Source organism: Oncorhynchus keta, chromosome 17 (assembly GCF_023373465.1).
Source record: "Oncorhynchus keta strain PuntledgeMale-10-30-2019 chromosome 17, Oket_V2, whole genome shotgun sequence".
In the NCBI taxonomy this organism is placed as follows: Eukaryota; Metazoa; Chordata; class Actinopteri; order Salmoniformes; family Salmonidae; genus Oncorhynchus; species Oncorhynchus keta.
The window spans coordinates 34896636-34913172 of NC_068437.1; the positions used below are offsets into that span (position 1 = coordinate 34896636).

Consider the following 16537-nt stretch of genomic DNA (forward strand, 5'->3'; position numbering starts at 1 on the left):
CTGGCTACATTGGCTTTGTCGTATCAAAGGGCATATACTTTCTAAAAATAAAGAGACTGGGCAGCAGAACCAGTGATGCTCTTCTCCTGTTGCCTGATGGCACATGGGCTGTAGTCATTACACCCACTGTACCTAGCAGTGTGGCGAGAGGACTATCAGTGAGCGTGATTGCATGAAGCTACGCCATGATGCTGAGCCATGCTCTGAGGGCAGAGAGCTACTGTGCTGATCAGGGTAATTGGCCTCTGCAGTCCAGCTCTAGGATTCGGTAGTAATTGTCTCAGACTGCTTGTCCAGGGTCAGATGGTGTTATACGTCTAATGTTCAAGGTTGGGTTTTCAGTCTGAATCGGATCCTACATCTTTGGTGAGGCACAACATTTACCCTGCGCGTAACTCCATTCACCTGGAATTGCCTGATTGTTGACATTGTGGAGGCCTTTTCATTTCATGACAGAGATGGCAAGTTTTAAACAGCTCTCCTTCTCAAACAGTTCTCCCCATTGTCAACTACATAGAAAATGAATTCACAAATCTTGCTTATCTAATTTTTGCTGCTTTCTGCCAATCTGGGTCATGCTTTAGCCGTTTCCCCTGCTCTCAGGCTTCCAAGAAGCCTACTGCCAGTTCATCGTCTCTTATGGGGACAAAAGTTTTAAAACCTATTCATTTCTTAATCTCATTTTGTTTATCTTTTTTCCATCTAATTCCCTCCCAGCTCTAAATCCAATTCCGCTGCTCTCATTGTCAGTGAGTAGACGGATTGCTTCGTAAATCAACTTCATCTTCTTTTCTCTCTCGTCATGAATTGGATTGCGTACCTTTGATTTCATTGTTTAATTTATTTCAAGGCTCTATTGGTGGAGAATTAGGGGATGAGGAAATAAGTAGAGAATGACATTGCATAAGGGGATAAAAGATACAGCTGTCTATGGGGTGCTTTAAAAGTAGCTGCTAATTTGACTTCTGCTGGATGTAGGTAGTGAGTCTTACTGTATTTTATGGACAAAAGTTCGATCAGCTTAATTTAATGTACTGAACTGAATACATCCCCTCAAATAGTCACCTCCAATACAATGTCAATCCATAAGGCATGGTAACCAATGAGATATGAGAAAGAGACCAGGCATGCCAAAATAAAGTAACATTGTGCTCTAAATTTCTAACCATTGTCAATTTCTTTCTGCCTTAATTAATGCCCAACAAATTAAAGGAGCCGTAATGGAATGTGATTTTCAGCCTTGTGTGTGTTCCCTGTCACATTTCCCTGATCTCCTTAACAGAAACACCATGTCCACCCTCAGGCTATGGGCTGATCAGAATTGGGGTAAAGGTAATTAAATCATTAATGGCCTTGGTAATCATGAAATTAATCGGTAGTTACAGTAATAGCCTGCCCATCCTCCAGTGAAAATGGGACGTATTTTGTTCCAGAGCTGGCCCTATGGCTGGACTGATACATTGGAGAATGTACTGTAGCTGAGACCTTCTTCAAGAGCACTAGTGTGGCTCCCTCATACATACTGTAGGTTGCAACACTGAAGTCAAATGTCATTAAAATACAGTACTGCATCATGGTGATTCCACTGATCCATAGTGACAGTCAGACAGACACAAAGCTATATGAGCACAAGCATGACAAATATATGCCTGCAAACACACACACACACATGCCTGCAAACACACACACACACACACACACACACACACACACACACACACACACACACACACACACACACACACACACACCAGCACAGAGGGGAGGCAAGCATGGTACAGCATACACATCCCCTAACAACATGACATACGATAGATAATCATTCCCCGCTATCTTTATGGCTCTGCCTTTTCACAGTCCAGTCACAGAGGCCTCTGAGCATCACTGCGAAGTGTAATCAGAACTTTCCTAAAATGTCTGCTTGATTGAAGGACTGGTGCGTGGCAACTTTCCTGTTATTTATGTCCCCACAGTCTGAAATATAAATCACATCACAGCTTCAGACATGGCTGTGCCTGCCTCCACTCCTCCTCTCCACTGGAGAGATACAGCACACATGTTGGATGAATTATTGTGATTTTGTTTTATGTGACTGAGATTGAGACTGCAAGGGGAACACTCTCAGAAACAGAAATAGATATAAAACACACTGCCAAGGTCATCGCCAGTTCATATTGTGGTTCACATTGTGAGTGAGTGAGTGAGTGAGTGAGTGAGTGAGTGAGTGAGTGAGTGAGTGAGTGAGTGAGTGAGTGAGTGAGTGAGTGAGTGAGTGAGTGAGTGTATTGTGGGGTGGACGGGATCATTTCCCTCTCTGTTTTTATGTTTGGGGTTTTGGCACCTTATGGTCTTGTCAGATCCTATCTGAAATGGTTGATGTGGCCATACCCTGTATGCACCTGTGAATGACAGAGGATTGTTTATATTTTGGGCTCTGTGTTGTGCATGTCTGTGTGCATGTGTGTGCGTGTATGTTGGTGTCTCTGTTTTGTGTATGTGTGTGTGTGTGTGTACTTAATCTTGTAACCTTTTCTTTAGGCAGATTATGCATAGGGGCACACCGCCACACAAGCGGTCACAAGTCATGACAGCAGTCAAATTCCACGTGAATGTTTAGTCACAGTAATTAGGTTTCTCCAAGCTCTGATTCTGCTGATGGCCATTAGTAGCCTACCAAACTTGATAACGGCCTGGTACTCAGCACTCTACTGGCCCTCTAATCACTCTGACATCAATGAACATTTGAAAATCATGACAGCATGAGCTCATGTTGCGCAACATTTCTATAGGCTATGGAATTGCGTGAGAAAAGTGATGGCCTCGGCAAAAGGTTTAAAAAAGGAAGATCCCATCAGCTTTCTACACACTAGGCCTACTATATTTATTTCTCAACTTTCTAATATTAAGCACCTTGCTTCTCTTTACAACAGCAGTGTAGCCTACCTGGCTGGCATGAAAAGAAACACGGGAAAGTGTCCTCCATATGTATTTAAGTTCATAGATGACATGTATTTTCTCCCGCTGCCCCTGTTCAGAGTCAGGTGCTGATAATGGGTCATTCTAAATCACAACACATTTGAAACATATATTATTTAGTGTATGTAAAGACAAGATTTCATCAAGAATAGTGTGATGGTTAACAATATTAGCCTATCCCATGTGAATGATATATTAGCCTATCACTTGTGAATGATGTCCAGTTTATTGCTTTGCAATGGGTGTAGAGCCTAGCTGGCATACTATACATAGCGTGTGAGTTTGCGGAAGATACTTTTCACTATTAAAATGCACCTTTATAATAAAAGCATTACATGCCTATTGCATTTGTGGTCAATTTTGAGAATTGGTTTTCCTGCTTAATGGAACATTTGCTCTTATAGCCAGCCTACTGCTGTGTGAACATTGCTGTGCTTATAATGTGAAGAAACAGCCTAATAGTTGATCAACACTCTAAGCTAAATGTTCTCATCTGTTGCGTCAGGCTCAAAACAGGTGTTTTGATGATAGTGACTGTATTCATTTGGGATCTATCGCATCCCACAACTGTCCCAGACTATGTTTGGAATATTTGTTTCTCGCACAGAATAGGTCAACTGTTGTACTATGGGGGATAGTAGATTGACATAGGCTAGTGCTTTTGCTGTTCGTGTCACATATTTCTCTATTTGGTTAGGTCAGGGTGTGATTAGGGTGGGCATTCTAGTTTTTTGTTTGGTTCCCAATCAGAGGCAGCTGTCTATCATTGTCTCTGATTGGGGATCATATTTAGGCAGCCCTTTCCCACCTGTTGTTTGTGGGATCTTGTTTTTTTGTAGCTGCCTGTGAGCAACCCAGAACGTCACGTTTCTTTTTTCTTCTGTTTTGTTTGGTGAGTTTCCTATTCCTATTCCTAACAATCGTGACAGTTCGTTAGGCCTACTCATCTTGTTGACTGATGAAAAGTAAATGTGGACATTTCTTCCAATATCTTCCTTATGCACCTCAGAGTTGGATAAGGACACAGATCACGAGACCGATAGCCATGTGAGTGAGAGGTGCTTCGACATGCAGCCGGGAGAAGGGAACTATCATTATTATATTCAGCCCAAGGGCACAATGGGCACTGGCCCCAAAAGGCATAGATTCTTTTAGGGTGCATTACGGCCACACAACGTGGATGCAGCCGGGAAACTCGAGGCATTATCAAAAAATTGCCATGCTATTGTTTTAGGAGAGCTCCTAACAACAAAACACTTTTTTCAACGGGATAGGTTTGATAAATTCACCTCTGAAGGTGAAATGTGTACTTACAACCTGAAATGATGCTCTGATTTATCATCCAAAGGGTCCCAAAGATAACATGAAGTGTTGTCCTGTTAGATAAAATCATTTTTCATATAAACACACAATTGATTTTGTATTTCCACATGTTTAATTTGCAAATAAAGGAATCTGTGAAAATCTCACCTTGAAGGTTGTTTGAACGAGTCATACCACGTACATATCTATTCCTCAACGATCCTAGAAGGTAACATAACTTCACTATTTCATTAGGAGTGTAGTATATCCTATAGGACACCATATTTGGTCAGAGAGCGACGACTTCATGGCACGCCAAAGACGCGGGTGGCCATCACTCGAACGACTGTATCTTTGTCAAATAAGCAACAATCGGGGTCAAACAAAGCTATCTATAGCCAATGAGCTGGGATTTATGGGAGTAAACCATGCATATGTCATGAAATGTAGGTACTAACCTTGTACGACATCATGCCTTTTCATTTTGGACAAAATATTAGGATATTCAGAGTTATGAATTTATGAAAACTGGTTATTTTGCAAGCTGGTTATCTTTCAGAAAAATGTAATATGAACACGAATGTGTTTTTCATGATTTGCCCAAATGTACATGGGGACTTCACACTAAAAGTCTTGAGGAGCAGTCATACTCCAAGTTATCCATCTGAAACTTTGCACATACACTGCTGCCCTCTTGTGGACACTATCGGAATTAAAACCAGAGTGATGGCAATAACAGTGACCTTTCTCTTGCATTTCAGATTGTGTTAAAAATACACCGGTTGATTTTTTTCTTTATATTTTCTTCTACCAGATCTGTTGTTATATTCTCTACATTCAATTCACATTTCCACAAACTTCAAAGTGTTTAATTTCAAATGTTACCAAGAATATGCATATCCTTGCTTCAGGGCCTGAGCTACAGGCAGTTAGATTTGGGTATGTCATTCAGGACAAATTTGAAAAAAAGGGGGTTTTAAGCATATAGGAGTACCTGTTTCTTTGTTAACTGCTCAACACGGAATAGCCACTTGTGTGCACTCCCTATAATCATTTTGGGAAAATATCCTTTCTATTTTATTCAGCTATTTTCAGTTCTATTCTTCATACTATAAAATAATTAAAATAATGCCATGGATCTCTAAGAATATCTTGTCAGCTAAATTAATTAGTGTAGCCCATAGCCATTGGCATAGCCAGTTCATGGCCTACAGTAACATAAGGACAACTCAAAGTATGCTATTCTGTTCTTCTAAAATAGACTACATATCATGTTTCGTTTTTCAAATGTAGATGTTCCAAAGGTCTGCATCAGTGACTTGTAGGCAAAATGTGGAAACCAGAAGAAGCTAAATGTGTTTATGTTAATTAATGGTCAATTACCGTGAGACCGGCAGTTATTTACTTGACAATCATCGGCTGACTAAATGTAATGACCGCCACATCCTTAATTATGCACGCTTTATCCTTTCAATGTTTCATTTCAGAAGAACTGCATTAAAAGACTCAGAGCTCATGTACACGTGTTGTAATTATATATTGTAAACACATTATAATCACATCATATTGCAATACATGATGGAGTTGCATTTACATTCCTCCCTTTTAACCTACGCCTCCCCTTTCTCTCTTCTTCTCTCATTTCAGCTCTCCCCAACCCCGCCTCTTCCCAAAGAGTGGATGATCCAGCCAATGAATTATGAATGTTGAACAAAATGACCTCTTCTTGGCAGCAGCAGACGATGAGAGGTCCTAGGTGGAACCGCGTCCTGTCCGACCCTTTGTTCGTGCTGCTTCTGGCCCTCCAGCTCCTGGCGGTGGCGGGCCTGGTGCGCGCGCAGACCTGCCCATCCGTCTGCTCCTGCAGCAACCAGTTCAGCAAGGTGATCTGCACCCGGCGGGGACTACGTGATGTCCCAGACGGCATCTCCACCAACACACGATATCTGAACCTTCAGGAGAACCTCATCCAGGTGATCAAGGTGGACAGCTTCAAGCACCTGCGGCACCTGGAGATCCTCCAGCTCAGCAAGAACCACATCCGCAACATTGAGATTGGGGCTTTCAACGGCCTGGCTAGTCTCAACACCCTGGAGCTGTTCGACAACCGCCTCACCACCATCCCCAATGGGGCCTTTGAGTACCTCTCCAAACTCAAGGAGCTGTGGCTGAGGAACAACCCAATCGAGAGCATTCCATCGTATGCGTTCAACAGGGTGCCCTCACTACGGAGGCTGGACTTAGGGGAACTGAAACGCCTCTCGTATATCTCAGAGGGAGCTTTTGAGGGACTCAGCAACCTGCGCTACTTGAACCTGGGCATGTGCAATCTCAAGGAGATTCCCAACCTCATACCCCTGGTCAAGCTGGACGAGCTAGAGATGTCAGGGAACCAGCTGACGGTCATCAGACCCGGCTCCTTCAAAGGGCTGATCCACCTGCAGAAGCTGTGGATGATGCACGCCCAGATCCAGACCATTGAGAGGAACTCCTTTGATGACCTGCAGTCGCTTGTGGAGCTCAACCTGGCCCACAACAACCTCACTCTACTGCCCCATGATCTCTTCACCCCCCTGCACCACCTGGAGAGAGTCCACCTCCACCACAACCCCTGGAACTGCAACTGTGACATCCTGTGGCTCAGCTGGTGGCTCAAAGAGATGGTGCCGGCCAACACCAGCTGCTGCGCCCGCTGCAGTTCCCCAGCAAGCCACAAGGGGCGCTACATCGGTGAGCTGGATCAGAACTATTTCCATTGTTATGCACCGGTTATCGTAGAGCCTCCGGCTGACTTGAACGTGACAGAGGGCATGGCAGCGGAGCTGAAGTGCAGGGCCAGTTCTCTGACCTCAGTCAGTTGGATTACACCCAACGGCTCCATTATGACCCACGGTGCATACAAGATCCGCATTTCCGTGCTAAACGATGGCACTCTCAACTTCACCAACGTCACCATGCAGGACACGGGCACCTACACCTGCATGGTGAGCAACTCAGCCGGCAATACCACAGCATCTGCCACGCTCAACGTGTCATCCACAGAGAACGTCCTCAGCTACTTTACCACAGTGACAGTGGAGACCATAGAGCCAGTGCATGACGAGGGGCGCACCACAGTTGGACATAATGTGGGCCCTACCCCCTCTGCCGGCTCCTGGGAGACCGTCTCATCCACCTCTACCACCACCACCACGGCCCGGACACCCCTCTCCACCCGGGTCACAGAGAAGACCTTTACCATCCCCGTCACAGACCTAAACGGTGGCTCAATGACCGGCCTGGATGAGGTGATGAAGACCACCAAGATCATCATAGGCTGCTTTGTGGCCATCACCCTCATGGCCGCTGTCATGCTCATCATCTTCTACAAGATGAGAAAGCAGCACCACCAGCAGAATCACCATGCACCCCAGCGCACCATCGAGATCATCAACGTGGACGAGGACTGTGTGACGGGTGGGCCGGCCATGGAGGGCCACCTGACTCTTCCCCCGCTCGAGCATGAGCACCTCAACCATTACAACACCTATAAGACTGCGTACAACCACGTCTCCACCATCAACTCCATACACAGCTCGGCGCACGAACCTTTGTTAATCCGGGCCAGCTCGAAAGACAATGTACAAGAGACCCAGATCTAAAACTTTTTTCATAATGAGACGAACTGATAAAATTACTAATAGGGACATTAGTTATGAGGACTATGAATGGGAAGTGGAGGACTTGACTCACTGTGTGTCCAGGGTATCAGTGGTTGATGTTTATTCAATGACATTGGGAAGGAACTAGGGTATGTCTAATGTTTCAAAAAGTGTCTTTACAAAACAGAAGTTATTTATTTAAGAAAAAATATATTGTGGTTAATCAAGAAAAAAACTGTATTCTGCAATTATTTTTTCAGTACTTATTTCATCAGATGTTTTGTTTTTCTTCATTTGAGGGAGGGTGGTTTACTAATATGCTTACAAACTCTATGTGAATCTAATGCTAACCATAAGTGTGTATGTGGAGGCAAGTTGGCAATCACTTTTTACCCCACATACTTTGAGAATATCTAGATAACCGCAGAGATTACCTCCTGCCGCAAATTAATTGATGAAATCTTTTGTGACCATCTGTTAATTTAGATGGATTAAAAGCTTGGTTGTTATCTGAGGGTGAACGCTGGGACTGTCAGCGATGAAATCGGATAATAACACAATATTTCATTAAATCTTCCACTCAAATGCATTAGACACAGATGTACACTTGGCTCTGCCATCGATAGATTGGGGACGTTAAACGAGGGAAGTGTGTTCCAAACTAACCCAGGGCCAACTGTTAGCAACAAGCGATTCATAGTTGTTTCACTGTGTTTATTTTGCCAGAAAATCACACGTTTCACACAGTGTTTTTGTCTCATTTACACGTTGTGCATTTATACTATTTGTGATTCCTTCTTTATTCTATTTGCTCTAATCCATCATAACTTTGAGTCACACAAAGATGCTTTAAGATCACTTTGGCAAATGTAGTCAGGCATATGAGAGCTCCTTGAATGTCACACCCCTTGTTTCCATCTGACACCATCTGTTATAATGGTGTGCCATTCCATCACAGATATGGGCGCATTTGCAGAAGATTGCTGTATCATATGTGGTTCCTGAGAAATTAAGCACTTCTCCAGGTGTTGAAAGATCTAATAATTTGTCCAAAAGAAGATACCTAGAACTCCCCCAATAATTCTGATGAGACTCCTGTATGAACTCTCTGCGACCTCTGACCCCTGACTTCAAGGAGCTGACTGGTGAGTGGGAGAGGGGGTTTAGGACCCCGAACACAGCTGTTTCTTCCAGCACATTGCCTGTCGTCTGTAGTCTGTTCCCACATTGGGCACGGCAGCCTCAGATTCACACCGGGATCCTGCCAAGTGCAGGATGAAGCCCAGAGGACAGAGTGCCAGGGCTTTTGCAGAGAGAGGATTTAGGTATGAAGCGTGTGACGTCGGGCATCAAGCAGATGTTCAGGTCACACCTGCATCCCTCTACCTCGGCCATGGCACCATTTCCATTTGAATTGATGTGCCTGCAGGGGCTTTGGGTGGACAGCTTTTCACAGGCACCCTGTTCCCTGGAAAACGTTCAATAGACCCCACAGTGAAAGATGGTGCCATAAATACAGAGGCCAAACAAGTACCCTTCACATCCAAGGCTTAGCCACATGCCCCAGGTGTCTCTTTATAGATGAAGTGAACTGATATTTTTTTCTCCCTTTTACTTTTGATCTCCACACCCTCCATAATGTCAAACATCTAAGAAAGAGTATGCAACAGTCCTTTTTCATTCGGTTCCATTCTGTTTCTGAGAAAATAAATGATTGTGTAGAACATTTACATTTTACAGAAGGTTGGGGGTAAATTCTTATCATTGTTTCCCATCCAGATGTCATCTAGTTCTTCTCTGGGAGAAAGCACTATTAATGATATGATGTCAAATACAGTAGTGGGCTGATTCATTCACCATAGAAATCATGACCTTGTGCGGAAAGGCATGAGCTAACAGAGTTCCCATTGGCTCGATGCTTTACTCATTACTCATGGTCAAATGGAAATATTTCTATGGATAGTGTTAATGGAAATACACCTCAACTATGTTACAATATTTTTTACAGTGACGTAATAGCATGTCATCCCCTTTGCACTTGACCAGTGTTTGGCATTTAACAATAGGGTATAGAGGTTGTTGCAGATGATAATGCGAAGTTGTGTCATCCCAGCTATTTTTCCACTTAAACCCAGACAGTAGGGGATGCAGAACCAGAGAATAGATAAATGATGCAATCAGTATAAAAGTCACTTCTACGGTATACTTTTGGCAGCATTTGCACAGAAAGACGTAATCCACAAAGATGAATGAATCTTATTTTAATGTCATGTGCGACTTAATGACGTCATTAATAATTAAGTTAACTCCATCTCACATGAGCTTCTACAACCCAGTTTTAGTCAACATGAAACAAATATGTTCCTCAGTGTGACATCCCTGCCAATACAATAATTACTCATGGTGAAACATGTTTACATGAAGTTTAGCACAGTGGTAAACCATGTCTTTGTGTGTTTGGGGATCATGGTGTGGTCTGGATCCAAAAGTTTGAAATGAGAGTTTATCCATCTTCTCTTCTCTTTCCTTCATCATTTGGAGTTGTTTATGGTGGATCTATTGACATTTAGTCAATCCATCTCATTCTGTATGTACTGTATCTCAATGTTTCGGTTGGGTAGATGGGGCAAGATGTTTTTCTTTCCACGTCATTTTTATTTTTCTCTGAAAGGGAATGCTGTTCTAGTGGTAGATTTATATCAAGATACATTTTGAAATAAAATAAAACAAAAAAAAACATTTGTAAATTTTAATTTGACATGTGCCAACAAACTGTTCAACAAGTGAAAAAGAGAAACATGCTGTAAAAGAATAAGAAATTGATTGTCATGTAAGTATACTTTCATGACCTTTTAAAAAAGATTAAGATTGATTATAGAAACCAGAGTTTGTAGTTCATACACAAAAATAAGGTTACAAATAAACTATTGTTGTTTTTCTGTACGGTCTGGTTCTTATTTACAACCTTTTTTTCTCTGTAGTTAGAGCCACAAAACAACACACCACCCAGAAGTGTTTTCTGTGCATGGAAGGTCATCCGTTGAGGTTGCGGTATAAGGAAGTGAATATGCCAGCTGTATATGAAGTGATAATAGCTTTTTCTCCTTCTATTCATTGCATACAGCATCACGGTCTCTGCATATAATTATGGAGATTGCCAGCAGGTTACAACAATGACTAATGTTCTTGTAAATGGTTGATTGTCTACAGTGGGAATGATGATCAAATTACCACTAGCACTCGTCCTTGTCAAGTTTCATATTAAATACTTAGATATAGACTTGGAAAGTGTGAATGATGACGGTTATTACTTACTTTAATTGTTGTACAATCTGGTGAAGAACAGGAAACTGTAACAGGGTCAAAAGGATATAAGGTGCTAACAATATGCCTCGCTTCTCAAATGACTTGTCCTCTTACTAACTACTTACTAACTAGTAATGATAACTAACTCTGATTTAACAACCACAACAGTAAACACATTGTCACCATCCCTGTAAAACCCCACACCATCAGCAGTTAGTGAAAAGCATGTGTTCTTACAGTACCCTCCCGGGAGGAGAGGTCTGGATTTACAACTGCGCTTGACTTTTTCACACCAAGGTTTATGAGATTTGGATTAAACTAATCATAAAATCTGATTGTAATTACAGATAATCTAGGCAAGTCTATTGTTAGCACACTTTACATAACTGAGGATTCAGACGCTTGAGGGGAGGAGAAGAAGCATTAGCAATGAAATTCACTTGAAATATAAATGTTCTGCAACTTGGATGAATTTGTCTTTTGTGTGTTTGTTTGTGCAATAACAGGGTGTTGATACAAGCCACAGTCATTATAACCCAGTTGCCTTCTCAAAATCAAATCAAATCAAATCCCAGTTGCTTCCTGAGTGCAAACATATTTTGAAGTTCGTAATAGGCACCTGTAAACTATTTGAAATGGGATGTCTGGCTTCGTTTGCAGAATCAAGTAAAATGACATTTACCTGAAATAATGTGCTCTTGTATCCATTGTAGCCACATTTTTCCCAAAACGTATCTATGCATGTTTTTTTATATATTATTTTATTTCACCTAACCAGGTAGGCCAGTTGAGAACAAGTTCTCATTTTCAACTACGACCTGCCCAAGATAAAGCAAAGCAGTGCGACAAAAACAACAACAGAGTTACACATAAACAAACGTACAGTCAATAACACAAAAGAAAAATTGATGTATCTGATAGACTCAAAGTTCTCTGGTGTGTAAAATAACATCAAACTTTAGAGGACTTTAGATGCATGTTTATTAGACAAAAATGCCTACCAGCCTGTGACAGGATTGTGTCATTTTCTGCCTGGATTACATTTTGCAGGCGTTATTGAATGAGGGATTCAGAAGCCTGAGTATAGGACCTGTGCATCAGTTAACACAGTGTGTGCTACTGTCTGATCCTGCAAGAAATGCTACAGCTGCTTTACAACACAGCAGGCAAATGTGTAGTTAGCAATGTCTAAATGTACTGTACCTGTTTTACTCTTATTGTTTGAGCACTAAAAACAGCATGACAGTCTACTGTCGGGTTTGCTTTGTTATTAATGAGAATACATTTTCTCTCAGCCTCATGGAAAAATGTGTGGAATAGCATGAGATTAGCTATACGACTTTAGCTATACAATTAGCTATACATTTTTTCTCTTTGCCCCACGGTGTGTGTGTTTGAAGGACAGGTTGGGGGTGGCGGGCTGCTTTGGTTCCAGCAGGTGTTTAGGCAAGAGAGTGGGCAGTGCTGAATATTTTTTTAGCTCTAGCAGGCTTGACTGCCAATGCGTAGGACTGATCCAGCATTACTCCTGATTTTAGAATGGGGACAAAACGATGCACCATGGTTTAAGCAGTGTGGTGCACATAATTGGTATTGTTGTTGATACCGCTGTCTCTATCTCTTTCAATGAATGCTGTTTCAATTGCTAAAATAATTTGTTTCAACCGCAATTCATTACACTACATTTTTCAAATGTTTTCTTTCTACTCAGAGAGATGTGCAAGGTGCACATACAAAAAGCTGAGGCCCCTGCTGTTCCTTGAAGGAACAATGCATTACGATGCCAAGCACTTTTCCCTTTGATCAAGGTCGAGGATGTGCCATGGTTAGTATTCATAACAACAGTCTATTCAAAACACAGCCCTGGGCCCACTGTTCCACCTGCTTCTCCTTAATACACCATTAAACTCCTCATTTCTCTCCTTAGCCTTCGCTTCAGGCAGCCTGGGTAAATTAACGGCTGATCAATGCTAGGGCCTAGTGTGCCACTCTCATGTTCCTCTTAGCTGTGCCCTGTCTCTTTGGAACCACTCTTAGAGATGTTTTATCTATCTATGTGCAGCTTTGTTGTTGTGTACCTCTTAGAGCCTCTTACATTCTCCTTTTTTTAGGAAAATAAATGACTGATGTCAGTGAAACTATATTGGTCTTCCAGTCCCTTTCAGAGCACCCTTCAGAATGGATCTCTGGTTTGCATTGGTGTGGATGCTTTGTCACTCACTTTTCATTTCATATGCTGGTGATTGGTATCATAATTACATCACAACATCAATCTCCCCGTCCTTCAGAGGGCTTATTAATCCGCTTTGTCATTTATGTTTATCAATTAATCAATCAGCCAATTAACCACAATGAACTAGTCCTGCCTACAGGCTCTCCACACACACACACACACACACACACACAATCAAGAACTCTAAAAAAATCAAGAACTCTACTCTTTCTGGGATATATATACAGTGTTTTTTAATCGCTTTGGTGCAATTTTCACAAGTATTTGGTAAAATTTCACAACTGTACAAATCTCAAAACAATCATCTAAACTTTAAGCATATTTTCAATTGACTGTGCAGCACACAACATCACACAGTAGCCTTTTCATCAAACCTAATCAGTGTTTCATCTAGAAATAACTTTTATATAAAGTAATTGCCTTTCATAATGCAATGCTCACAATATTTTTCTCTGCTCATTTGTTTGAATACATTTGACTCTAACTTAATCCAACTGCGCTTAATGGTTAATCACTTAACCATTTGATAAACCTATAGATTTTAAACGGGCTTGTTTACTTAATATGGATTTTGAGAACTACAGAAATAAACGTGTGTTTATGAATGACATGTATGATACATGATAACCATACATAATGACTACTCAATGTTGGTCCCTCTCCTTGTTCGGGCGGCGTTCGGCGGTCGACGTCACCGGTTTTCTAGCCGCCACCGATCCACTTTTCATTTTCTATTTGTTTTGTCTTCATTGTACACACCTGGTTTCCATTCCCATAATTATGTTCCTTATTTAACCCTCTGGTTAAATATGGTTTTGTGCGTGTTTGTTCTGTGTTAAACTGTTGTTACATTTTTGTAAACTGGATTGTTTTCATTGAGTGGAAATTATTTTGTTGTCCTATCAGGGGTCCTATCAAAGAGGTCAAAAAGGTTGGCATGGGCACCTTCAAAGAGGTGGACATCAGAGAGGAAGAGGCAGACAACTGTTGTGTCTAATGAAGTCCATACCATCGTCCTTTGACCATGTGGTAAACAGAGGCCTTACCATAGCAGAGGCTGCCAGATTAGTTCACCCCAATCTGAAAAGATCAACTGTCAATTTGATTATAAGAACATTTCGCCAAGAAAAATGCTTTACCATTACTTTTAAAGTAAATGACTTCTTGTAATACATTTAAATTCACAAAACATGTTGCATTATTCTTACAATATGATCTATTGACAGTATAGTCCATCATTTTTAAAATTTTATTTAAGCTTTATTTAACTAGGCAAGTCAGTTGAAAACTAATTATTATTTACAATGACGGCCTACCCCGGCTTCCCCTAACCCAGACGACACTGAGCCAATTGGGCACCGCCCTAAGGGACAGCCGATCACAGTCGGTTGTGATACAGCCTGGGATCAAACCAGGGTCTGCAGTCACGCTTCTAGCACTGAGATGCAGTGCCTTAGACTGCTGCGCCACTCTGGAGTTCTATCCTCAGAACGGCTAGATGGCCCCATGGTGGGGACCGTGGCCGTGTATTTGACCAACCAGGAATGACATATGACTGTCTGAAATAAAGCAGACCATTTAGGAGAACAATGACACTTTTGCCAATGTAGCAACCATCAGCCTACCAACAATTGCCCACCTTTTGAAGAGGCACCAGGTATCTATGAAACACATTTACCTGGTGCCTTTTGAGAGAAACAACCCCTGAGTGAAACAACTGAGGGCCGAGTATGTTCAGGTACAGCACTATATACTGTATTACTATTTGATGCACATGCTACTTTACAATATCATCTTAGAACTATACTGCAAAAATAACTATCTTTATTGATGAAGCAGGCTTCAACCTGGCCAAAACCGTGGGCGGAACCTCATCGGCGAACGGGCAAAGTGCCTGGACAATGTGGGGGAAGCATCTCCATGTGCACAGCTTTCTCTGAAGATGGTGTGGTAGGTCGTAGGCCATTCCTTGGATCCTACAACACTGCACACCTCATTGTATTTCTCAATGGAATTGAGCAGGCCTATCAAGGTGAAGGGGTCACCTACAGTGCATTGGGAAAGTGTTCAGACCTGTTGACATTTTCCACATTTTGTCACGTTACAGCCTTATTCTAAAATGTATTAAATATTTTTTTCTCTCTCATCAATCTACACACAATATCACAAAGGCAATCTCTACAGAGGAACTCTTGAGCTCTGTCAGAGTAACCATTGGGCTCTTGGTCATCTCCATGACCAAGGCCCTTCTCCCCCGATTGCTCAGTTTGGCTGGGCGGCCAGCACTAGGAAGAGTCTTGGTGGTCCCACACTTCTTCTATTTAAGAATGATGAAGGCCACTGCGTTCTTGGGGACCTTCAATGCTGAATAAATGTTTTGGCACCCTTCCCCAGATCTGTGCCTCAACTCAATCATGTCACTGCACTCTACGGACAATTCCTTCAAACTCATGGCTTGTTTTTTCTCTGATATGCTCTGTCAACAGTATGTAGAGAGGTGTGCCTTTCCAAATGCTCTGTATGTCATTGTGTGGGCAGTCCATAAGCGCAGACGAAGGATATCAAGGATCTGGAATGATTCTGTATGGAGGAATGGTCTAAGATCCCTTCCAATGTGTTCACCAACTCATTAAACTTTTTAGAAAAAGGTACTGAAATGTATTGAAAATAGGGATGTCAATCATTTTGTTCCCTACCTTTTTGAGGAACAAAAAAATTACTTGTTAAACAAAATCTCTGAGCGATTTAGTTAGTATAAAATAATATAATTGCCCAATTTTTTGCAAACAATATAATAATTATTTATTTCATACAGTCATTTTTGCTAATCTTTATCAAGGGTGTAAATAATTCCATACCTCACTGTATATCCCAGAACAACTTGTTTACAGGTCATGATTTTATATTTTCTATCAAATATCTTGGATTTTACAAAACTGCAAAATATGAATAATATGGTCTTGGCAGCTTGTGTCTGTTGTTGCTACTGCTGTCCATCAATGAGTTGGATGTGGTCTTGCCCTGTACATTACTGATAAAGGGCATGCCCTGAAAACCACTCTGTTTATTAAGGGGCTGA

The 16537-nt window shown here is 41.8% G+C and overlaps 1 protein-coding gene across 1 annotated transcript in view; it reads left to right on the plus strand.

The window, feature by feature from the left end:
* LOC118382199 (leucine-rich repeat-containing protein 4C-like) overlaps positions 1-10896 on the plus strand; it is a 106517-nt gene extending 95621 nt beyond the window's left edge. Inside the window, exon 3 of the mRNA XM_052465974.1 lies at positions 5926-10896. Within this exon, the coding sequence (XP_052321934.1) occupies positions 5982-7919 (1938 nt within the window). The 5' untranslated portion in view covers positions 5926-5981 and the 3' untranslated portion in view covers positions 7920-10896. The remainder of the gene's footprint in view (positions 1-5925) is intronic.
* The last annotated feature ends 5641 nt before the right edge of the window (positions 10897-16537 follow it).